This window comes from Hirundo rustica, chromosome 3 (assembly GCF_015227805.2).
Source record: "Hirundo rustica isolate bHirRus1 chromosome 3, bHirRus1.pri.v3, whole genome shotgun sequence".
Classification (NCBI taxonomy): domain Eukaryota; kingdom Metazoa; phylum Chordata; class Aves; order Passeriformes; family Hirundinidae; genus Hirundo; species Hirundo rustica.
In genome coordinates, this window is record NC_053452.1 from 65,118,618 (window position 1) to 65,143,554 (window position 24,937).

The following is a 24,937-nucleotide window of genomic DNA, read 5'->3' on the forward strand; positions in this document are numbered from 1 at the left end:
ACCTCCATCAACAGTTACTTTTACTTCAGAATCAGAGCTCTTTCCTCCTCAGCAGCACTGACTTGCACACTGCAGGTCTGGTATAGTAAATGAGACCATTCATGAGTCCAGAAAAAAGATATCTTCTGAATCAAGAGAACTGAGTCTCATCTTGTGAATTCGAATAAACTTCTAACCCAGGAGAACGAGGACTCAGTGTATGTTTGTTCTGGCAGTTGCCCGAGACAGGTGCATAAGCACAATTGCGTGGATGGAGAAGGTTGTTCCCTGGGGAAAAAAAAACAAAACAAACAAACAAACAAACAAAAAAAAAAAAAAAAACAAAAAAAACAAAAAAAACCACCCAAAAACAATTGAAAATATTAATTTTCTGAAGAGGAGAGGAGGGATCTGGATAGGCTGGATTATTGGACCAAGGCCAGTTGTCTGAGGTTCAACAAGGCCAAGTGCAAAGTTTAGCCCTTAGGTCACAACAACCCAGCACTACGGACTGTATGATAAAAGATGCATTACAAATTTTGTAACAGTCAGTGAGTAGGTGCATCAAGTTATAGAAGTATTTGTCTTATTCCTCAGTGAAAGGAGTTTGACTGAGAAAATCATGTCTCTATTGGAATTTCACTCACATCATGAGGGCACTGAAAATACCAGTGAAAATAATAGATATTCTTCTTGTTATTTAGAGATTATTTTTCATGTCAGAGAAATGTATTTTCAGATTTACTGAATCAAATTCATCCTTAACACTAAAATTCATGAAAATTATATTGAGATGAGGGTGGCATATTGATTTCAATAATGCAAAACGATAACATTTTTTTCAAAGAAATTATATTAATTGTCTTAAGGAATGTCTTAAGGAATAAGATTCCATTGCACAGTAGATTCTGTTACACAACAATCTTAAAATAATTTTTTTATTAAAAGACTGTATTTTGTGTGTGAAGCCATTCAGGACTGGTGTTCTTCTTCATCCATCTTTCTTTATTTCAGACACTGTATTCGTTCAGAGAATCTCCAAAAACTTTTCTCAGATGTAAAATTCTGTTAGGATCACAGACATTATCTAAGCAAAATAAAAGTAAAACCAAGTGTTTTCTGGAATTTAAATAAACAGTCTTGTTACCAAGTGATGCTTTTACTATTTCTTTAAAACATCACTTTGGAGAGGAGGTCACAGTTTGCTAGGACACAAAATATTTGAAAAACAAAGCACAGAGCTCATGTTGCTGAAAGTACACAAAGGAATAAAGCATGGCAAAGGATGGGCCAAATTTTGTCTTCCTGAGCCTGTCTTATGAAGAGTACGGCTTCAAACGAGCAGCAAAGAGCACGATTTGCTTACTTTTCAAGCATTTTACAACATTCCAAAAATGAACAGAACAAAGTTATCTGTGCGTCACATCTGACTAGATTAATCTGTACTGGTAGAAGAGACTCTTACAAGAAGACCATAACTTATATTAAAAAGAGAATATAAAACAACAACTTACATAGCAAATGTCTCCAGTATTTGACGCCCTACAAATATTAAGATTAAAGACAGCACTTGGTTGATGATGCAGGAAGGAAATTGTATTGTGTTTGACTCTGGGATTCAGAACTATAGCAGGATAAGCCATTGGGTAAGGAGAGCAGTTTATCTGTATGGGTACAATTTCCAGAAGACAAATGGGGAACAGGAAAGAGAAGGTGTGGTTGCTCAACACTTAAACCACAAGTAACAAAATTACTTATGCAGGCTTTGTAGTAATAAAGGAAGTGATAGCAATTACACATTTTAGAGAAATCTAAGAGGGAGCAGAAATGTAGAGAAGAATAGCAGTCAGTGTCAGCAAAAGAATACCATATCAGCAGTGGTGGTGTGAATGAATTCTGAAATGGCAACTTGACAACTGCAGGAATTAATACTGATCTTGAGAGGAAATCTGAAGGAAGTTACTTTAGCAATACTTTACTAAGGATGAATATAAATTGAGCAATTATAAAAATATTCAACTTCAGGATATCAAAGTACTGTTTTGAGAGGTAGCACAAAGAGTCATTGGTAAGGACAAGAAGAAAGATGGACAATTCTAAGGCACAGGAATATTCATGTGCAACTACTAACAAGGCTGTATTATAGGTCAATGGGTTCAAAAGTCAGACATTCATGCAACTCCTGAATATTGCTGCCACCTTCAGGAAACAAATGATAAAAAAGGACCAAAATATTAATTAGAAAATAAATGGAAAATAAAGTCAAGATCTATAATGTCTCTTGGTTATTACATTGTACTTCTGTGAGATTAATTTTCATAATGGCATATAAAGATAATTGTTATTCTCAATTTCCAATAAAGGCATGAGTCTGATGCTAAGAGATCTGCCTAAGGCCAATCAGGGGTAGTAACACATGCCCTTGGCTCCTTGAAGTTTCACCAAAACAAAGTTGTGGATTGGAAAATTATTTTATTGGCATTTGGGTATTTATATTGTCATTGAAGCTTATTTTGTCTTTGATTCTTGGAGGTAGTTACTTAGCATTGCAGAATAGGTTTTATTACCTCAGTTCCGGTAGTTAATTTTACAACTGCAAGCAGAGCATCTATTGAAAACTGCATCATAATATACAGATGGAAAAATCAGTATCTATATATTCACTAAGTTACATTTTTAATCAATAGCATTCCTGATTGGTATTGGGCACGCTGGTTTAGAGTTGGTGCTTTGCAATGTTATGCAAGAGTCCTATTGATTTCCTGCCAGTTTCTCACTTTCCAGAAGAAAGAGATCAGGAACAGCAAAGTAAGGTCTTCAGTCCTTTTGAAATGTCAGCATAACTGAAGTTTAATCACCAAATAAGCAAACTGACCCAATTTATTTTTTGATTCTTCTAATAGTTTACATGCATCTCATACCAGCTCTCAACAGGAATGTACAAAGGAATGCACGTCTGATGTAACTTTAGACCGGTCAGGACACTTTACATTTTCCCTGTTATGGAACTGATATAAATTCTGTTTGCATGTGTTTTAACACAAGATTTCTAAGTGCAGCTGACAGCATAAGTGCTCCATAAGTGCCTGCAACCCTTGTGACCATTTACCCACCAGTTCCTTTGTGTTTGCTTTAACGGAAACATCTATCCAGGGGTTAGTATTTCCCCAGAGCGCACAGGGAGGAAAGGACAGATGGTCTCCAAAACAGAAAATTTCCTTTGGAGATTATTTAAAAAGATTTTCCCATCAGCAGTAATATTTTAAGCAGTTTCCTTTTTGATATTTTTGATTAGATTATGATCTAGTGATGTCTTAAAACATGTTCATTGTTCCTCCAAATTTGGGAAACTGCCATAAATGTGATGTGAGAGGGCAACATTGAATGCCACAGCATTCATACAAGGGTTGAGGAAGTGTCCTCATCTTTCATTTGGAGGCTCAAGAACTGCTTAAGGGATGTTAGTGTGCAGAAAGGTGGTGACAATTTCTTGTACTGCCTCTGGAACCAGAATTCACACTTATTTCTCCTTTCCTAATTTATTTCTTCCATTTCATATCTTAGTCCCAGTTTGGGAAACTCTAAAGTGAGGACACCTTGTTCTCTTCTGATCTTGATTTAGCTCTGAAATGGGAGTATATAGAAAGTTGCTTTTGGTTTGGTTGGGTTTGTCTTGGTCGAGCAGATTTGCGTTCTCTGATAGTTCTTTGGTATATACTCCTTTGAAAACTGTATCAGCCAAGGAAAGACTGATAAACCAGAATTTCAATAGATACTGGCTATGCTAAATTTTTTAATCAAATACTAAACCCCAATTCCTTTAGTAGGTCCTACATACAGAGTTGGGGAAAGTCTTAGCTAAAGAGTCTTGGAGAAACTAACAGCTGTGCATCAATTACCTAAACCAAAATTTTACCAGATCTTTGTGTGTCATCCAGAAAAAGAGTGGTCTTGTGGGAAGTTACGGCAAAGGAAAAGAGAAAAGTCAGAAAGAAGAGAAAGTAGGGAGAGAGATTATTTCCCTGTTGTAATGACATGGGCACCAACACAAACCATTTCCACTACTACCACCGCCTGTAGAGATTCCTGTTTTCCACAGTTGACTTCTTTCCTGATCTGCCACATGGAAGACACTGCAGAAACATTTTAAATTTACAGAAATTTGGCATAAACTGATAATTCAAATTTTGGGACATGTTCAAGGTACAGAGAGAAAAACATATAAATTAAATTAAACTTCTCTATAATACTTAAATCACTCACATTCCTATAATGTTTCACAGTTTGAAACTCTGCTCACCTTATATACTACACATCCTAAGAATTTGTGTATTTGTTGTTTCCTTTAAGTTTCTAAAATTATAGAAGTCAGCAGTGTGATTTTCTAACAATGATGAGCTCTTATGCAGAGTTATTTGTATCTCATGCCTTCCTGAACCAGGGTTAGGAGCCAGGCTTTCCTGTTTGTACAACCAAGAGAGAACATCTGGAATAGTTCTACCAAGGACGAGGAATTCCTAAAGTAAGAGAGAGTGGAATTTCACCAGTGTGAAATCCACACGAACAATTTCACAGTGATTGCAACCTCTCTCATGTGACAGACATCCATCCATCTAAACATACTCTACTTCAGGATAGTGTTGTTCGCTCTGGAGTATCACCCTCGGAGGGTTTCTGCCTGGATGCATCCTAATAATCATGGCCAGTGGCATCTGAGGTCTGCCAGCTTTGCTCACAAGAAAGGGCTCCAGGTGCCAATGGCTGCAAAATGTAGCTAAAGAAGCTGGATGCAATTCGGAAGGTGGGAGAGGGTAGAAAGGAATGGAAGGATTTCAGGAACACTGCAGGCATCACGAGGACATCTTTCTCTGATGCCACTAACAAGTGCAAATTTTCTTATAAGGTGTTTTATAAGATAGGGAAGGCTTGTTAAAGTGGAGGCTATTTCAGTATGGACTTGGAATGCTGAACACAATGCACATTGATTTTTTTTCTACTCCACATCAGCTACGAAACTGAGATGCTGTCACTTGAATCAGCTCTTGTGGAGTGATGAAGGAATTAGAAGTGTTGCACCACTGCACCTCTCAGTTGGTATGAGGACAGAAAAGAAGCAAACCATCCTGTTGCCTGAGAAGGAAGAGGCTGGTATGTATGTGGAATAAGCCGCTGTCACTTGTAGCCCATTTCAAACAGTGCACTTAGAAGATGGGGAGAGCACATGGCCAAGTTAACAGGACTCTGGTCAGTTTAGTGGAGCCCCTTTGCAAGCAGTAATCAGCAGACAATTTTTCCAATTTTATTCTGTGAGTACCTGAGGGCACTGGTACGTGTCCACTTCCAAGCGCTGAAGAGCTCGCTGCTAAAGGTATCACAGAAACTTTGTTGCTACCGATCAAAATCTAGTTCCTGAGAACAGCAGTTCTCGGAGAGGTTTGTGTTGCTCCCGAATCGCCCCTTTTCAATAGAAATGCTGTCGTTTACAAGCTTAATTCTACTGTGCAAGTGGATCCCCACAACTAAGTACGGCTCTGTTAATTGAAGGGGCTACGGGTCCAGTTAAAGGAACGAGTCCTCATGGAAGATTAGCATTACATGGAAGATTAACATTTAAGGGACAAATCATCATGGAAGATTAGCATCACCCACCACCAGAATCATTAGAAAAATGTGGGAGGAAAGGATAATAATGCACTATGTAACACCTTGCATGCAAGCACTGACACACATCTTTATGAGCATTTACAGTAACCAAATTCTAGCTTATTATAGCTGACCTAATAGAAATTATTTCATATCAAATTGCTTTTGCTGGTTTTGTGTTCTGAATTTATTTGCTGGTGAGAAAAAATATTATTTGATATTTTTGTAACATTTCCTCCATCGCAGGAGGGAATGGAGAGTTAAAGAGGAGCGAAAAATTCCTCGGTTTCATGATTTTATTTACTGAGACAACCTGCTCCCCTGCTGATGTAAATTGCGAATAACGGCACGACCCTGCTCCTTCCATTTCGGAGGGAAACCTGAGGGCCACCACCCGGGGCTGAAGGGAGAGGCGCCTGAAGCCGGGGAGCGCTGAGCTTTCCCGAGCTCTGCCGGCGCTGCCCGTACCGGCGAAGAGCCCCGCCGTCCCCGCTGCGGCCCAGCGCCTCTCCCGGCGCCCTCACGGCCCCGCGGCAGCGCCACCCCGCGCGGGCGGGGCGCGGGCGGCCCACGCGGCCTCTCGCGATGTTTCCAGAGCCCGGCGAGACTCGGCGGCGGCGCCGCGGTTGCCAAGGGCCGCGGCCGCGCAAGGTGAATCCCGGCGGGCCGGGCGGCGGCGCGGGGCGCGGGCAGGGAGCCGTCCTGGGAATGCCGAGCTCCCGGCGCGGGGGGAGCGTGGTGGAGCTGAGCGGGTGCGTGGGCAGAGCTCGTCCGAGGTGCCTGGGCAGAGCTCGCCCGCGCTGTTAGCGGTAGCTGAGGGAAACACCTGGGCAGGCGTAGCGACGCTTGGGAAGGGACCGTGTGTGTGGCTTGTCCCAGGAATCCTGGTTGCTGCCCAGCCCCGGGGCTCAGCCGAGGACGGGCGGTAGAGCTCCAGAAGAGGCAGGGATTCTCGCACCGCTCGCGTTCTGGGAGCTGCTGTCCTGTCGCTAAAATTTCCTCCCTGCCCCGGCGAAGGCTTGTGTAAGGATGAATGCTGGCAACAGGCCGCTTCTGAACCGTTGCCTGAGTTGTGGGGCAGGATTTGCATTTGGGATAGTGCCGGGACCTTTATAAGACTCCCCAAACTGGGCTTTGGGTAAAGTTTTAATTCAGGAAGAAAACGACCATTTAAATGTTGCCTGGAAACTGAATGGGGGGTTTGCCTGCTGGGAAATAACCCCCAGAGCAACAACCATCAAAACCACAAGCACAACAAGCCACAAACCTTTACGAATGAAATGCAAGATAGCTATCTTTGTTAGTGATTACATAAGTCAGGTTAAGACCTTTCAAGGCAAACTGGAGGTAAAGCTGCAATATCCTCATGATTTCTCTCTATGAATAACCTGAGCAGGGCTTTGCACTGACTACCAGCCAGTATCTAGATACCTTGCACTTCTAAAAATGCTAGTTATATGAACTTAGTGAGGGTTGTTGTTGTTTTTGTTGTTTGTTCTTTCCCCAGGGGTTATTTTCTCTGATGATTATATAGACCTAAAAGTGCATTAACTTTGATTAAGTGTCTTGAGATTCTGTAAGAAAAAGAGGGCTGCAAATCAGTGAGTTAAGATTATTGCAAGGGATTTGAGGTGTTTTCTTTGTTTGCTCCGAGTTTAGTTTAATGAAATTTCTGGTGAGATGATTGAGTTAATATTGACTAATGATAGATCAAAGTAAAATGCTCAGCAACTCTGCTACTTACCACAGAAAAGTGCTACCTTGAACTGTTACCTTTCATAAAAGATGACTCTTTCAGCTAGATAACTGATAACTCAGCTGGATAACTCTTACAGCTGTAGCTAAATGGCTTTTTTTTTCCTTGTCTTTTTTTTTTTTTTTTCTCCTGGTTGATAATATTTGATACTTAAACAGTAATTTACTATATTGTCTCTTTCTAGTGTGTGTATTGTTTATTCACAGGTACTTAGAGTCTTTAATTTTTAATTCAAAAATGTCAAATATCTCTAAGTAATTCTTCCATAAATAGTCTAGAAATATGTGGGTTTTATATTAAATATATTTAATATATTCAGTAGATATATATTTCTAGCCTATAGTTTATATATAATATATAAAACTGCCACTGAGGTTTGAAAGTATTCCATGGTATATAAAGATTTTTAAGCTGTTGATAATCAAGATCAAAAATCAGCTTGTGTATTTTTTTTTGCAGCTCTTGAAAATTTAACTGATAGTCTGTCTTCTGGACTTGATAGATGTTTCCAGTTTCTCAGTGCTTCTTCTCCTCCCAGTTTTTCCCAGCAGCTTCCTTTTAATTTGACAGGACTCTGTTAGGTCACTGCTGTTGATTAGCACAGCGCAATTAAACTATTCTGATAATTCCACCTGGCCTTTGCAAAAGCTGACTGCACTTTCAGTCATGGACACAGCAATAGCTCTGAGTAGAGGAATTCCAAAGTCAGAACTGGGTAGTAATCATGAATGAGAAGCAGGTGAGAGGCTGTTTAGAAAGTTTTCTTATCAAGGTACAGTCATTACATCTGTAAAACCTTCTCTCCTTTTTATGTTTTTAGCTTACCATGTGGTCCTGTGCCTCTATGATGAGCAAGTACAAACAGGAATATTCAAGCTTTTCTTAATGTAATATCTCCTTCAAGAATATTATGCTACAATATCGGGAGTTTTAGTGAAACTGATTTGGTTGGTTTTTTTTCAGTTTGTCTGAAGATAAGCTCTATCAAATATTTCCTGTCTGTGACTGTGTCTTTTGATAGAAAATCCTGTTGATAACAGTAAAAAAGAGGCAGTTTAAGGGATTTGTGCTTTTCTTAGCATCTTGAGGAAAAACAAAACTATTAGAGTTTCTTATTCTTCTATTTGTTTTCTGCAGATGTCTCACTTTACAAGTGAAGATGAAGCTCTTTTACAGTCTATGCTTAGACAGTTGCTGCAGAGTGTGAAGGAAAAAATCACTGGAGCCCCATCAGTAGAATGTGCAGAAGAAATTCTCTTGCATTTGGAGGAAACGGATGAGAATTTTCACAAGTAAAAATATTTTTTGCTATTTTTAGTCTTTTGAAGAAGTTGGCATGTGTTAAACTGTATTACTCCTGGAAAATGTCTACACTTTACATTGCTTTGTAAATGTATGTGTATTTATAGAGATATAGATATTTCTGTCACTAATCAATTCTCAGATTATGCTAATTTAAAGAATAAAATTAATGTTGCCATTTTCATGGTTTGCGTTTTTTCCCATCCGCTCTTGCTAATATATTTTTACTGAAGTAGTAATTCATGAGCTGTTTGTGAGAGAGGAATTTAGAGAACTCTGATGCGTGTGCACATGTATTATACTAAATGCACACATGAAAAGGCGCTAGAAGAAATAGTCACTGAAGACTCTCAGTATATTTGACACCTGCTAGACAACATAGATAGACAGTTTGATAGAGGACTTTCTCAGAGGGCCATTTGGCTTCCATGTTTGGTTGTTCTCTCTGGCCTATATTACTGAATACAACTATCTTGTCTATCTATTCCAATCACTCTTTTAAATTATGTTTTAAGTAAAACAGAAATATATACCCATCACAGTTCTGTTAAATCAGTGTGACCTGACTTACATGCAGTCTAGATTTCCAGATCCCACACTCCTCTTTCCTTTCCATGATGTTATAACTTGATTATTTTTCTACTACATGGGAGATTTTTTAGTACACATTTTATGACACACCAAGACAATATCAGGCTGAAATGACCTGAAGACATTTTAATAAGAAACAGAGCTCTGTGACCTGACTTCTGAGAAAGCTGCTTTCCTATCAGTTTTTTTCAGAAGTGGCACTATTTACATTCTCTTAACTTACCTAGGTATTAGCATTCCTTTTTTAGTGGTAGGAGCTGGGTAAAAGTAAATAAGTGAAATAGAACTAGTGTTTATCTAAACTTTCACTGTAATTTTAAAATCTTGACACTTGCATATGTTCTGAAGGTTCTTTAAAAGGTATTTTAGCTCAGTTTTAGTTTTTGTTACAAATTGTGTTGGATTACACTGCTGCTTGTACTCTTGTGAATTTTGAGTAGTAGGTTGCTGGGTGACAAGCATGAGAGTAAAAGAATTTGGCTGTAAACACATCAAAGTTGTAAGACATAATTCTGAAAGAAAAACATTATTTAGAGACTATCTGTACAATAAAGCTCAAATAAACAAAAAATTGAAATAATTTATGTCTTTTTTTTCTGAGAACCTAAAAGAATACCCAGGGTGAGGGAGTAAAGTCTGTAAGTAGTTGAAGCACTTCCTATACAGCTTTTCCTTTTACAGCAGTGAAACCTTGACATCCATTACTTTTCCCTGTATGTTAGAAAATTGGTGAACCTAAAGATACTTCCTTTAATGGGAACAGTTTTAATACACATTTAATGAAAAATCAAGTAATCTTTAAATTCAGAACATGAGGATTACTATCTGGAGCTGCAATATTTCTGGAGGTATTCTTGTCTCGTTTGTGACCCACAGCAGTACCCACTGGTTTGCGTGGAAAGTCTGAGAGGTCATATGGTCATTTATAAGTGAGGCCAGTAAGAAAGTTTCTCCTTAACCTATCCATCCAGATTGCAAGCTCTGTTAATAGTGTGTGCTTTTGGACTGTCCAGTGCTCTAGTTCAGCTCAGCATTTTGAGCAGTACTGTTTCTGCCTCATGCTTATTTTGACACAATGATTTTACGAGATTTTGAGGCCTTACTTTACCATTTGTTCCCACTTCATTGTAGAAAAGACAGAAATGCAGGATCCTCAGAAAGCTAATAAAAAGGAAAATTGAATCAAGTACAAAACTTCTGTGCAGTAGTAGACATCAGGATTTTAAACTACATAAGTAGTATGTTTTCTGTTACATTAGAGGTATTTTTAACACCACCCCAAGTGTGATTCCTTTGTAAATCCTACCAGATCAGTCTGAATTGATTCTGCTTGTGAAGTAGTACTGTCATTGCTGAAACACGTAATTGTTACAAAACATGTCTGATATGGAAGAATAATGCAGAAGATGAAGACTAGAACCTCAGACATAGAAGAAGTGATGTGAATAGTGATGGGGCTACTGTATATTTCAGTGAAGGAGTCACTGCAAAAACATACCGTGGAAGTGTCCTTGTAAAACAAAGGGGAGGCAGTTTCATGACAGCTTTCATGCAGTGGAGAGTTGTGTACAATTCCACAAATAAAAACAGAAATAAACACATTTTGCATCTTTCTTGAGATGTATTTCTGTTACTTTCACTGAGAACGAGAATGGAGAGGTAGGGGAAAAGAAAACTACTGACATCCCTGATGGAACCTGAGGTAGGCAGTCCAGTGAGGAAGTATCTATCATGATACAATTTTATGTGCTTTTTTTTTTTTTTTTTTCAAATCCAGGTTTACATGAAGTAGTTGCACATCTACTTTTGACACAAGGAAAATAAAATTATACATCTACTGTTATTATATGATTATTTTTTTGTTTGTTTCTGTTTACCTTGCCCTTTATACAAATCACAAAACTAGCCAAAAATAAAAGTTGATCTATTCTGAACAGTGTTCTGTAGCAATTTCTATAGCTAATATTAAGTTAGAGGGCTCAGAGAGAGTCCTTAGTTTGAGATCTCCCTCTGATTATTCTGTTCTTTTAACAAGTGTCTGTGGGTACCTGACCATAAGACTGCAAAGTGGGGAATCCTTGAATTTGATGTTTGCCTAATCACAGTTGTTTTGTCTGTTTGACTGAGATCTGTGTATTGTCATGACATAGAATTTCATAGGCCATAGGTGTTCGTGTATCCTCTAATTTATAAACTCTGTTTTCTGTGTACCTTCTAATTTTGTATGTGTAATAGATAAATAATATTACCAGACAGTTTATACTCTAATACATGTTCAGAGTGCTACAAGGAGTGTTTCTTTTGGAATTTGAAATTTCTTGAAACTCTTTGTTTTTTGTCTACAAAACCTTAACCTTTTGTCTGAGTGGATTTTTACTCTTAGAAGAAGTGCAAAGTGAAATTGTGCTATTTGGCAAACTAGCTGTTGGTTTTGTTTCTTCTATTTGGTATTGTTTCTTCCTACAATATGCTGATAATGACCATATTGAAGAAAATCAAACTGTTATGTGTTATTTTACACTCCTGAAGTTTATTTCCATGCAAGTCATAAACTCTTACCCCAGGGTAACAGATCTGCTCAGAGAGAAGATAGTGGTTTCTGATAAAATGTTGAAAGTGTTTCATGGTGAATTCAAGGAGGTATTGCATTTTAATTTTGCATATTTCTTGCAGCTATGAGTTTGTGAAATACCTTAGACAATACATAAAAAATACTGTGGGACCTGTGATTGAAGAAGAAACTGAAAAATGTACCTCTGCTCAAAATCAGGGTGAAATATCTGGCTATGACACACTTGTCCAACATCTTACTAAGAAGACCCGTGAATCGAAAGAGTGAGTATATACCTGTAATTCACATGTCTCTCTTCTTTGTCTTAGTCTTCCTTTCACTTTTCCATAATGTGTTTTGAAAAAATAAGATCTGAACCAATAACAATTCTGAACCTATAACCAAAGTCAATGCTAAGAAATTCAGATATTGCCACCCTAAATTACAATTTGTCATGCTTTGTCTCAACCTGGAATTAAGGTTGAGAACAATTGCACAAAAGAGATAGGTAGCAAATACGTGGCATTTTTGAAGTATTTAGGATTTTAGCATCAGTGGTCATTTTTGCATGTTGCAAAATGAGAAAACAGAAAAATAGATGTAAGGATGACCATTTTTCAGATTATGCTGTTTGTATAATTTTGTTTCAAGGATCAGGACCTTAGGGTTTTGTGCTTATTAAAATTGATAGAAGAAACTACAATGAACTAAATATGTATCTTATATTTTTAATTTGAAATTTAGGAGGATATTAAAGCAGAATATAATAATTTGTGTCTTTGATGATTGTAAAATAAGTAATTGTAGTATTAAAAATAATTTGAAATAAAACATCAACATTTTGCAATAAGATGCTTTTCTGAAGCATTTTTTTATTTTGAATTACTTCCCTGTGGATATTATTTTTTTATTCATGGAAATCAGAAAAACCCTGGTTTTGTTGAAAGAAAATTATTTTGTGTGCATGATCTGTACTCAAGATCTTGAATCAGGATGATACGTTCACTTCTACTGGTTCTGCTCAAGGTTAATCACTAAAGAAAAATTTGATGTTGAACTACAAGAAACAATCTGTAACAAGGATGAGAACTGGCCTGTTTCCTCAGGAACAGATCCTCCTTTTTGGTGGACTCATGCTGTTCTTTCTTAGGAACATCCCAAAATAGAATTATTATAGTCGTAATTCATTGAATGGTTCTGGGAGGGGAAAAAAATGGAGTTTTATTGTCATTTAAAAATATCATTAACATGAAACATGTAAAGTACATATATGTTTCCTTGCTCAGTCTGGATTTAGATTTGGTATTCATTAATTTCTGTAAATTCAGTGAATTCATGTCCAATTAGCATTATGTCATATTCAGTTAGTCATGATGTAGCAATTTCTTTTTCTCTTTTTTATAAAGTGATTTTATGTTCATATATATTAAAATCATCTTTACTTTGAAGATACAGAGAAATGATGCATGCCTTGAAGACTGTCATGATGGTTGTGGTAGAATCTTTGATTAACAAGTTTGAAGAAGATCGGATGCATGATAAGGAGCTGGCTAGTAAAGCAAAGAAAGAACGTCAGGGTGGCTATTACACAGACAACTGTTCTGACAGCGACTCCTCCTTCAACCAAGTACAATGGATTTTCTCTCTATGTTATGAAATAAGCATGGTACTGCAAAATCGTTAAGTTTCTGGCAATAGAGTGGCCCTAGAGAAAGATTAATTATTCCCGTCTTTGTTGTATCTTAAACTCAAATTATTTGCTTTTCTTTCAGCTTTAAGTACTAAGCTTATACTAACTACTTTAGGCATCATATGCTAGATGAGATCAATATGATACCCATATGCTGCAAAGTACCTATCCAGGCATGGTATAGAAAGATAAAGATAAAATCAGTACATCATCTAACTTCTGTGATTTTACTCTAGGAGCCAAATAACATGCAGTTCATTTCCAGACTGCTGTACTATGCTACATTTCTTGCTGAATAAATTATTATAGAGGGATTTTTTTTTTAAGATATAGAAAACTTTGAAGTAAAGCAAACAAAATATGTCATAGTAATTTCATTATCTTAAGTTTAACTTTGGGCAAACAGCAGAAGACATTTGGAATGTTGACTTTATAATAAAACCAATATAAATGTTGAAGTCCTAATTATTAAAAGTAAATTAGGTATCAGAAAGACTGATGATTTTAATCTTCTGCTGTTCAGTTTAATAAAATATACTAATGATCATTTTATAATGTGTATTACAGAGTTATGCATTCATGAGTCAAGAACAATTGCAGCTGCTTGCAGAAAGGCTTGACCCTAGTCAGCCAAAGGAAGTAAGTTTAAAAGCAGAAATGAAACATTAATACAAATGAATTTTTATTGGCATATTGGAGAGCAGCCTGTATATACATAAGAGTTCCTATGTACCTAAGGGGAAGCTTGTCTTTGTTGGTTCATCTATCTTACCTTTAGTGCAGAAACTACTCTGCACTGCAATATTTCATTGTTTGCAACCATCTGGTTCAAAAACTAGTATTGCACCAAGTGTCTATTTTTTTTTAGAGATCTGTGTGCTATAGATTGGCATTTTTAGTTTAAAAAACCCAAACTTTTTCTATAATAAATAAAGTTACTGAACATTATTTATCCTGTACACATGTCCCTTGCCCTTCTTGGTAACTTCTGTGTGGCCCTTTGAGTAACCCTTGTTGTAAGAGATAGATGCCTGCTGATTTGCCAGCAACCTGCTGCCAAATGGAAAATATAAATCCGAGTTTGGTTTGCCATCATGTCAGTGGCAGTACTAATTTGTGTCTCTAACCAACAATCCGCAGCAGCTGCTGGTATTTTTGAAACCTGGAGAAATACCAGTTGAGTGTGCTGCCTTGATAAGACTTGTTGGGGCTTGTCTGGCAGTTGAAAAAGGCAAGGTAGGTAGCTGGTACAAATATTGCAATGGAGTTTTTTTAGAAAAACAGGTAAAAAGTCTGATGCTATTAAATGTTATTAAATTGTCCTACAGTTTCTTTCAGTAAGATTAAATAAATTGCTAGAGATAACAGTTGTCTATGAATTGAAAAAAAAAAAATACTTGAAATAATTTAGAATGTTGATGAAAATTTAGTAGTATAACACCATGTCTAATAACTGTCTACTTCTCCTAGCTCAGAGCTTTAGAGAGCTATATTCCCCAACAGAAAAATATTTGAATACAGGCAGAAAATAGAACATAAACCTTGCATCCAGTATTGAAAACCCATTTAAAATGGTTTTATTACTTCTTCAAATACATGCATTTTCCCCACTCAGTGATGTAGTGTTTTGTCTAAGTAGCCATAAAAAATATAACAGAAGATAAGCATTTGTTATTCCTTATCTGTTCTACAGCCAGGTTCTGTTCCTTCCTGTTGCTGTGAATGGATTTTTGATGTTTATCTTTTTGACTGCTCCAGGTTCGCCAAGAAGCTTTGCAGACGCTGTGCTTGGCCCCTGCATCTGATATCCTGAGCTCTGAGAGCTGGCCAAGTCTGCGTAAACATCTGACCATCTCTCTGGCAGACCCTGATGCAACATACAGTGTAAGGGAATGTTATGTATCTAATTATCAGATTTGTACCCAAGGAGAGGACTACCAAAAAGGTGAAAGAAGTTCCATGTTATAAGTAGTCCAGCAGGCTTCAAGACATTTTTTTATTTGTCTGTGAATCACATAAATTATTTATTGAAGTAACAGAAATACAGGATTCCAGTAAATTTTGGCTTAAAGGACTGCAACAGGCTTTCAATAGGATTTTTAGACACCAAAGTACTCATTTGCACTTCTTTTAATGGCAGTTAAGATGTCTGAATTTCTTTTAGCAAAAATGCATGAAAAAAAAATGGACAAAACTGCTCTGTAAAATAGGTCATGTTAATATTTCCTGCCCAAGTCAGGTTTATGCTCCATGGTGATGAGAAAATGATACATAGTAATATTACACAGGCAGTGATGAGGAAAAGAAATGACAGCTGCTTAAATGGCTTTTAGATTATTTATTATCTCAATTAAACTTCTTTGCTTCTTTAAACTTTAAAGTCATTACCAAATAAATAGGAATGTTGCCCCAGCTGCTGTCACATATTTCTCTTTCACCTGAGTTCTACAATTTCTTTTAAAACAGTGATAATTACAAGTCACTGATTTTAATTGAAAAAGTAATGTTCCTTGGCTACTTTATAAACTCAGTGAGGCTTTGCATTGGTGCTGTAGTTCAAGTATTTCAATAAAATTTCCTTTGAATTGGAGATTTCTGTGATCAGAAAATATATTTTTATAAAAATATGCTTAACATCTGCACAGTTGTCTAGATGAATAATATGTAATGTTAAAAATAATTATATATTGATTATATTGCAATTATAATACACAGTTAACGACACTTTAATACATTGCTTGTTTTTTTCACCCTTAGGAGAAAATTCTTAGGTTCTATGCAAAAACCTTTTCTTCTTCTCCATTTAATATGACAAAAGAAGTCTATACAAGTTTAGGTATGTGCATTTAGTTACATTTCAAACTTCCTGGGTCATGTACTTCTTGAACAGTTAAATTTAATAATGACGACTGTATAAGACAGTATGTTTTGTCATTGTTGTCATGAAGGTGAAGTGTTTTTTTGTTGTTGGGTTTCTCTTTTTATTTTTTTTAGCAAGGCACTTGGAGTTGTACTTTCTTTCTGGAGAATATTCTCTTCATATTTCATCTGGTCTGGATGTATCTAACTCAGATGTAAATCGTTTACTTAAAAAGGTATAAATGAATTTTCTATACCTTTTCTATCAGTACCGAAACATTATGCATTAATTATTTTTTAATTTTAATAATGATGTTTTCAGGTTCGCCTTTTAAATGAGTACCAAAAGGAAGCACCCTCTTCCTGGATTCGACATCCAGAAAAGTATGTCACCTTCAAAAACCTGTAACTGTTTCTTAACTTAATAGTTACTGACATAAAATAAGATGTATGTAATTTTAGCAAAGGCTTGATTATAGGATACATAGTGGCTGGTCAGTAACAACAGGGGAAATAAAAGTAGAGGGTGGGAAAAGTAAAATGGAGAAGTTGCATAGGAGTAGTCATATTAAGCTGCTTACTTAGCTTTTGGAGCATTTAAATGCTTCTGAACAAAAAATAATTTGGATGCAAGTGTAGAAAGTGTAATATTTAGCACTTAAAATGCAGTAACTTAGGAGAATATAGATGCATATTAGTTTTATTCATAGTATTACAAAGAATTAATGCCCATACAAGATCAAATTAAAGATAGTGGTGTTGGTATTTATGATTTATCTGAGCAAGGTTTTATGAGGTTTGTTCTTGGGTATTACTGGTAGAAGGACTTCAGTGATTTTTTTTGTTGTTGTTTGTCCATTTTTTTCCCGTTTGTGTCATAAGGTACATGGAAGAAGTAGTGGAGAGTACCTTGTCACTTTTGTCATTAAAACATAAGACTAGTCATCCTGCCTCTCCAGATTTGTTGAGTCCAATGCACTTCATGGCTCTGCTAGATATCAAAGCAGTGTGGTTTAAGAAGTGGACGGTAAGCAAATAACCCACAACCCAACGCATCACTTGTTCATGTCAGACATTAATTTTGAAAAGTTACAGTTCTGACATCACATACCTATTGTGTCCTATAACAACCTATACTGTAATTAAGAAAGTGCAGGGGTTTTTTTGACTTTTATGATTTTCAGTATTACTCTCCACCTCAGTTTCTGTTCAATTATGTGTTTTCATGAAATTTCTGAGTATTTTCTGTGCTTTATATATTCACCCCCTTTAGCAGAATTGACTGACAGCCATCAAAAAATGCAAGTATTTTTTTGGAAGAAGTGATGAGCATGAAAGAACAGTTATATATATTACACACTACACACAACTTGCTAACTTCAGTGGACACTAGAGCTTTTTCCAGCCTACCATATATAAACTTAAAATTTAGAATTTACTTGGCAACTTCAAAATGGGTGGTTTAGCATTTCAGTGTACTTACTGGTTTTACATTTTAACTACATGTTCTACTACACTTTTTTTCTAATGATGTAGTTTTTTTAATCACAAATGTACTGCAAACAAAAGTCTCAGTTGAATATAATACTGGCTTACTCGAGCTGGAGTTCAGTACATTGAACATGTACTGTATATGGGATCCCTACTAGAATAGAGTCAGAGATATTTTCTGCTTTTTAGTTAAAAACCAGAGCATTTCTTTGCAGTTGACATTACATCTTCTTTGTCATTCAAGCATGCATATTACAGCAGAAGAGTGGTATTTAGGCTTCTGGAAAAGAAATATAAATCCTTGGTAAGTACTTCTATTAAGGTGCTTTATTGATGATATATTCAATAATAGTCTGTAAATAAAATTTATTGATAGAACACAGAGTAATGACTTGAAACTGAAAGAGGGTAGATTTACATTAGATATTAGGAGAAACTTCTTTTCCTGTGAGGGTGGTGAGACATTGGAAAAGATTGCCCAGAGAAGTTGTGGATGCCCCTTCCCTGGAAGGGCAGGTTGGATGGGGGTGCAAGGTGTCCCTGCCCATGGCATTGTTTGGAACTAGATGATCTGTAAGATCCCTTTCAGCCCAGGCCATTCAACAATTCTATGAATTACTGAGATAAGTTTACTTGCAACTTAGTCATTTTAGCACATGGTGGTTTGGACAATTTTTTTCCTCTTTGTTGGAGCCGTTCCATGCTCTTCAGCTTGATAAGCCTTCTGGATTTTAAATTTTTTTTTCTATCTTTCTTTGCTTAAATGGATCATTGATAAATGCAAAGAAGCGTATATGGCCAGCTCTGAGTAACGGGAATTTGGTTATTTTATTGCAGGTGTTAATTTAGGATTATAATTTATTAATTTGTTATGCTTTTTTCATATTTAGTATTGTTTCCAAAAAAGCATAAAAGTGACAAATGGTGCATGATAAATACCATAAATATACCGTGCTAAATTTGCATTTTTGAGGAAAAGAGGCTAAAAAACCTGCCATTGTATTCTCTGAAGCATTACGGGTTCAAAGTCAGCAAGATAAATCAAACTGGGAAAATATATTTAGTAATATAGCTGTTAATCCCATCATATATTTTATATGGGCAGATCTCTTTACTAGGGTGTCATTTTCACTATTTTTAATAAGACCACTGTAGATGTGAGATCCATTCATATTAACATGACTTGGCTATGTTTTATAAAATCTTGTTGTACAAATGAAAGCAAATGTAAAATATATGGGACTGATAAAGCCTTAAAATGGAGAAAATGACACAGACAACTATAAGAGACCTTTATCTTTTCTATCTGTGTGCATAGAACAGGGCACAGAATTAAGCATGAACTATGCAACAAAGAGTTTACAATAGAAAATACAGGGTAAATATCAGATTGAGGTTGGGATTTTTTTTTATTGTGTATGTCTGTATATTTACACTTGTGAATAAATCTTGGCAGCTCCAAGCTGTAATAAATCTAACTATTTTTCTCAGATCATAGGAAAATAGAAAAAATTAACTCTATCCCAGCTGAAGCAAAGACAATGTGCTTTGTGTGTCCTTGCTACAACCATGCCTACAATTTTTGAACTTTTTATATATACCTTGATTAAATTATAGTGCTATGACAATGATACACCACCGAGAACAGTAATACCACTGACAGCACCCATCAACCAAACCTACAGTTTAGTAAATGTATTCAAGAGAGAGCTTTTTAGATGTGGAAATTTAAAATCTTCCATAGTAATGACAATAAGGCATTCACAGATTGCTCTTGACTTCTCAAAACACTTCCATGTTCTCTGTACTGTTTTGCATAGACTGTCTTTATGTGTATAGAGCTGTTTGTGTGATAATGTAATAGTAATGGTGATATATTTTAATAGCCCTGTAAAATTTTGCCTCCTCTCGGTTAATCCATCCAAGGCACTGAAAAATGAAGTAGTTGAAGTGGATATTTAAGTTCTTATGTTAAAGGACAGTACTTGGATACAAGAGAGAATGAGTTTATTGTGGAATATCAGGTACTTTATTATTTTGTGCTTTGTTCCACAGATTAATGCAGCAGTCCAGCAATGTCTTGATTATTTTGAATTTTGCAAGGCAGCAGTTAATAAAAATTCCAAAGTCACTGACTTTTCCCAGCAGCCCTGTAGTGAGTATCTTTGCATGTCTCATATTATATGCACATACATCCATATTCTTTAGGTTTTTGAGCATGGTACCTTAAGAGGAAGCCATTCGATCTATTCTATTTCTTCCACAAATGTTGTATGACTGTCTTTTAAGAGAAAACTAATAGCCATGGTTCATTACTTAAGCTGTCTTTATATACAAAATGATCTTCTTGTGTTGCAGGAAGTAGCTAGGTACTGTAAAGTAAATTACAAGAGTAAAATTCTATTCTTTTTGCTTTGTTGTTATAGGTGATTTGCAGAATTTTTCTTACACTGGACCAGAATTGCAGTACATCTATTTTGTTCATTCACTGTGCCTCTTAGGAAGATTGTTGATCTATAAGCAAGGCCAGGATCTCTTTCCAATACAGCTGAAAAATAAAAACGGTAGGGGGAGAGTTGAGGAAAATGGAACCTGTTGATACATATTTATGTATTTTCACTGCAGTATTGTGGACATTGAAGAATAGTATTTTGTTTACCAATTCTGGGCCTGGAAACTTCCATAAAGGTGGCATGCGTGTATATATATATATATGAGCGTCTACACACAGTTTTTTATTCTTTGATGGATGTGGTTGAATGGATCTCTCATGTGCTTTACTTTTAATATATTAATTTTAAAGGACAGTTGGATCAGTGTCTCGGTGATTCAGTTTTTCTGGGTGTGAGTAATGACTTCTGTCAAACCATTTGATGTAATTGGTTGGAAGGGAGACATGTCCAGGGACCAAAACTGTTTTTCAAGTGTGAAAGAAAAATCAGTATTTCAAGCTAATTGCAAATTGAGAACAGGTGCTCTGAGTTGAATCTGTTAATTAAGATAAAATAAAACTAGGAGAAAAATTCTGTACCTGTGGAACAGAGGTCTTAATAGGGATGCAAGATATGAGGTAGAAAAGCTCTTGGACAGCCAGAGAAATCTACATGGTGCAGGGTTGGCAAACAGAACTGTGTGAGGGCAATTGTTGCATTCCATTGCTTTAGTGTCTCTATTAATTCCAGACATTACTGGATACTAGTTCTGTGACTTGTCTCTTGTCCCTCTGGTTTGAGGATCAAGACTTGATAGATGCAGTGTAAGAGCATTTGTGAGTAAGAAATGTTTACTAATAAAGTGATTTTGTCATTTATGCATTATCTGTGTAACTGCAGAGAACCAGTGAGGGTGGTTGCTTTTTCCTTTCCTGTAAAAATGTAACAATCTTGCCATTTCTCTTAACAGTGTCCGTCTCAGCTTTATAGATGGCAACTCTTTCCTCACAAATTGGCTGATTTATTAACATATTACATTAAACTTGGAGCAATTGTTCCCATCTTGCATTTAGCTACATTTGTTGTTTTTGTCTCAGCCTCTCTTTTCCAGTTGTTTCACTTAATCTAATAGTAAGTTAATGCCTTTTTTCTACTGCCATGCCATGTATATTCACTATTTTTAAATGTTGGCTGCCATTTGTTGCAGTGAAAGACATTGTAAAATTTCAAATGCCTAAACTGAGAGCAAGATCAAATCTTGTGAGTTGATCATGAAATACCTTAGTTGAGTCCCAAGTACACGTATGTCCTTTGCTTTATCACTTGTACATAATTTATTTCCTCTGTACAGCAAAGCATTCTTAGCATATATTTGCAAAATCCATCTTTTATTTGGAAAATTAAACTTAGTCTTTAATTTAAAAAGTACTTTCTTTTTTTTTTTTTTTTTTTTAATAGATAGTGTATCAATAACTGATGTGTTGGTATTATTTGCCCAACTTATTTACTACTCTCCAAGTTACCCAAAGACAGCTTTGGCAGAACATACAGGTAAATTATTTTTTTCCTTATATGCTAATATATTTAGTTATAATGAGGCATATGATAACTTCTTTTTGAATTTTTAATTTGTGTCAGTAATTAGTGCAGTTTTTTTCTTTCCTTCCACCCTTACCCTTTCTTCCTCCCTCTATGTTGAATCAGCACTTAAAAAAAATAATAATAATTCAGAAGCAACTACATGAATCATACAGAGATATTTGTGTAAGTTAAAAAATTAATAAATAAATATTTCTTGTGTTCACCAGACAATTATTCTCCAGAAAGTCTTGTTATGGAGATTCTGCAAGTTCTTTGTGATCAAACAGGAAGCGCTGCTGAATGTTTGTATACGGACACAGTGATAGATGCCCTGCTTCATCCTGTTCAAAGTTTGCTGAATGGCACAGAGGTTTGTAATAATCTTCCAAATGATTTTTACATGTAGAGAATACTTTTTACATATTTTCTATGTCAAAGGTTTATTTGCTCACATAATATGGTAGCTTCTGTGGTATTTTATACATTAACTATCATAGTGTGCATCGAATAGTTTAGTCTCTTACTATGATTGGAGTGACATGGAAGTCTTGTGATTAATAGCAAAAATTGTGCTGTGGTAAGACTGTTTCCTTGGAAAAAAACACGCTGCTTAATTTTTTTTCATTGGTTTCTGCTTTTTTTCTGATGTCATTTGGATATTTCTTGGATGAATATTTTCTCTACCTTCTGTTTGAAAGGCAACATACTTTTATTTTTAAAATTTATTTTATACTTTTATACTTTTCTGGATTGATAAAAGAAAAAGGATTTTATTGTAGGGTTTTTTGTTGTTGTTGTTTTTTCTTGTAAACATTTCTATAAGGATTATAAGAATATTGGGAATAAGTGCCCTTTGTGATGAAGATTTCTGTGTGATGACATTTGAACATAGGCTGTTAACTTACTGTGTTTAAGACATTAAGAAATCATTAGAAAGATGACCTTCAGGTTCTGCATACCTAAGACAGACTTGGAAAAACAGCTTTCACAAATGCATTGAATTCAAAGCTTCCTTTTTTTTATCCCTCTTCCAAATAGGTGTACATAAACTGTCTTGAAACCACTTTACTTGATGTAGCTGATATTTTGGCAAGGATTGCTGCTTCAGAAGATGGTCTTTCTCTTCTTCTTTATGGAGAAAATGAAAAAACTGCCATAGACAGGTTAGAGTGCATAAATGGATGGCATTAGTGAGCACTTCAATGAATTACATTGTTCTTCTGAGACTCATTTGCTCATCTTTCATTTATCTGTAATGTGGTACATTTTGGTTTTGTTTGAGTAAAATTTCTGATTATAAATTAAGGTAGTAAGTGTTTTATAGAATGTATGAGGGAGATATTTATGTGTAGAATGAGGTGAAATGACCATATAAAGAAATACTTATAATAAGGGAGATTTTCATGTTTGTCTTCTTTTTCTAATTCATGTGAGAGCTTTCCTTTCCCTTCTTTTCTTCTGACTGGTGTTAACAAGTTATAATATAGTTTGTCCCTCTGTAGTGAGTCCTAGTCTCTTTCCATAGTTTCTTTTCCCCTAAAATATTTAAATAAGTGTAATCAGAGGATTTGTTTCAACGTTTACTACAAAGCAAAATTTAAAATGTATTATTTTATTTCTAGTCCTACAGCTGCTCATGTACTTGTTCAGTTCACAAAGAAACTTCTTCATGATGACATTTCTCTTTTATCTGGATCTGAGCTTATGCCAGATGTTAAAGGAGCTTTCATTTTTGTATGCCGTCAAATGTACAGAACTTGTGAAGGCCTACAGATGCTAATTCCTTATGGCTTGCATGAATCTATTGCAGAGGCCTGGAGAAAGGTAAATCTTGCTTTTGGACTGGGAAGAATCTTAACTGTGAGATGTTCAGCTTGTGTAATAGTTGTTTCTATGGGTTAATTATTTTTAAGCAGTTAAATAGTACTTTAAATGTTGTACAATTGAAGTTCCGCTTGCAAATTTTCCTTCTGAACGTGAACCTAGCAGAAGTTTCATTTGAGACTTCTGTGGCTAAGATTAAAACAGGAACTCTTGATGAACTGGTAGACTTGTCATTCATTGTCCTTGATGGTAGAAGTCACTTGATATCATGACCACCACAGATCTTGCCTTCACTCTTGGTTTGGGGTATTTTGAAAGAAAATACTCCTGAGATGTGCTCTTACTAATTTTTAGTTAAACTAGTTTGTGTCAAGCGAGAGATATGGAAGAAAAAAACGCAGATTGTAATTATTTGTTAAATAGTGAGATGACATTGAAATATTCTCAAGAGACCATAGTAAGAAGTGCCAGGCAGGAGCTTTTGTCTCACCTTTGTACATGGATTTGTCATGAAGTTTAAACCCTGCATTTCAACTTCAGTTTGATTTTTAGTCAGGTGTTTTTTCTACATGAAAGAGCTTGGATCCAACAGTTTTGTGTATTTTGCTTTCTGTTATCACAGAATCACTGAATGTGTAAAATGGGAAGGGCCCACAGTGGGTCAATGGGTCCAACCTCCCTGCTCAAGCAGGGTAATCCTATAGCACAAGGCACAGGATTGTGTCCAGAAGGTTCTTAAGTATCTCCAGTGGGGAAAACTCTACAACCTCTCTGGGGAGTCTGGTCTAGTGCTGGTTTGCCTGCACAGTAAAGAAATTCTTTCCAATATTCAGGTAGAACTTTTCATGCATCAGTTTCTGCCCATCGGCTCTTGCCCGATTGCCTGGCACCACTGATCAGAGCCTGAGTCCCTCCTCCTGACACTCTCCTTTCAGATGCTGACAGATATAGATGAGGTCCCCTCTCAGTTGTCTCTTAAGATTGAACAGGCCTTGCTTCTCAGCCTTGCTTCATAAATGATGCTGCAGTCCCCTCATCGTCAGATCTATTTTCATTGTTCTGATAATCACATGCAGTGTGAAAAACCTTGTGCATTGTAAAAAATTACTTAAGATAGAGAAATGACAACAGATCCTGCAAATGAAGTTTTCAGAAAGTTCACAGGGAAGAAAATTCCTACATTTGAATCATTAAAATAACAGTGATACAATTTAGGTAAAGGTAGCAAACAAATCTTC

At 36.0% G+C, this 24,937-nt stretch overlaps 1 protein-coding gene across 6 annotated transcripts in view; it reads left to right on the forward strand.

The window, feature by feature from the left end:
- Positions 1-6,227: 6,227 nt before the first annotated feature.
- Positions 6,228-24,937, forward strand: part of TBC1D32 (TBC1 domain family member 32) — a 74,251-nt gene continuing 55,541 nt past the window's right edge. For 3 of the 6 annotated variants that reach the window (XM_040060309.1, XM_040060313.1, XM_040060316.1), the window contains exons 1-17: positions 6,298-6,969; positions 8,516-8,670; positions 11,945-12,106; positions 13,272-13,449; positions 14,080-14,151; positions 15,271-15,396; positions 16,270-16,348; positions 16,507-16,607; positions 16,694-16,755; positions 17,254-17,398; positions 18,107-18,166; positions 19,918-20,017; positions 20,289-20,426; positions 21,753-21,845; positions 22,103-22,245; positions 22,914-23,038; positions 23,498-23,699. In XM_040060309.1, the coding sequence (XP_039916243.1) occupies positions 6,898-6,969; positions 8,516-8,670; positions 11,945-12,106; positions 13,272-13,449; positions 14,080-14,151; positions 15,271-15,396; positions 16,270-16,348; positions 16,507-16,607; positions 16,694-16,755; positions 17,254-17,398; positions 18,107-18,166; positions 19,918-20,017; positions 20,289-20,426; positions 21,753-21,845; positions 22,103-22,245; positions 22,914-23,038; positions 23,498-23,699 (2,013 nt within the window). In that variant the 5' untranslated portion in view covers positions 6,298-6,897. Of the gene's footprint in view, positions 6,274-6,297; positions 6,970-7,837; positions 8,118-8,515; positions 8,671-11,944; positions 12,107-13,271; positions 13,450-14,079; positions 14,152-15,270; positions 15,397-16,269; positions 16,349-16,506; positions 16,608-16,693; positions 16,756-17,253; positions 17,399-18,106; positions 18,167-19,917; positions 20,018-20,288; positions 20,427-21,752; positions 21,846-22,102; positions 22,246-22,913; positions 23,039-23,497; positions 23,700-24,937 lie in introns of those variants that run through there. The other 3 variants (XM_040060310.1, XM_040060311.2, XM_040060312.1) reach the window with 3 other exon arrangements.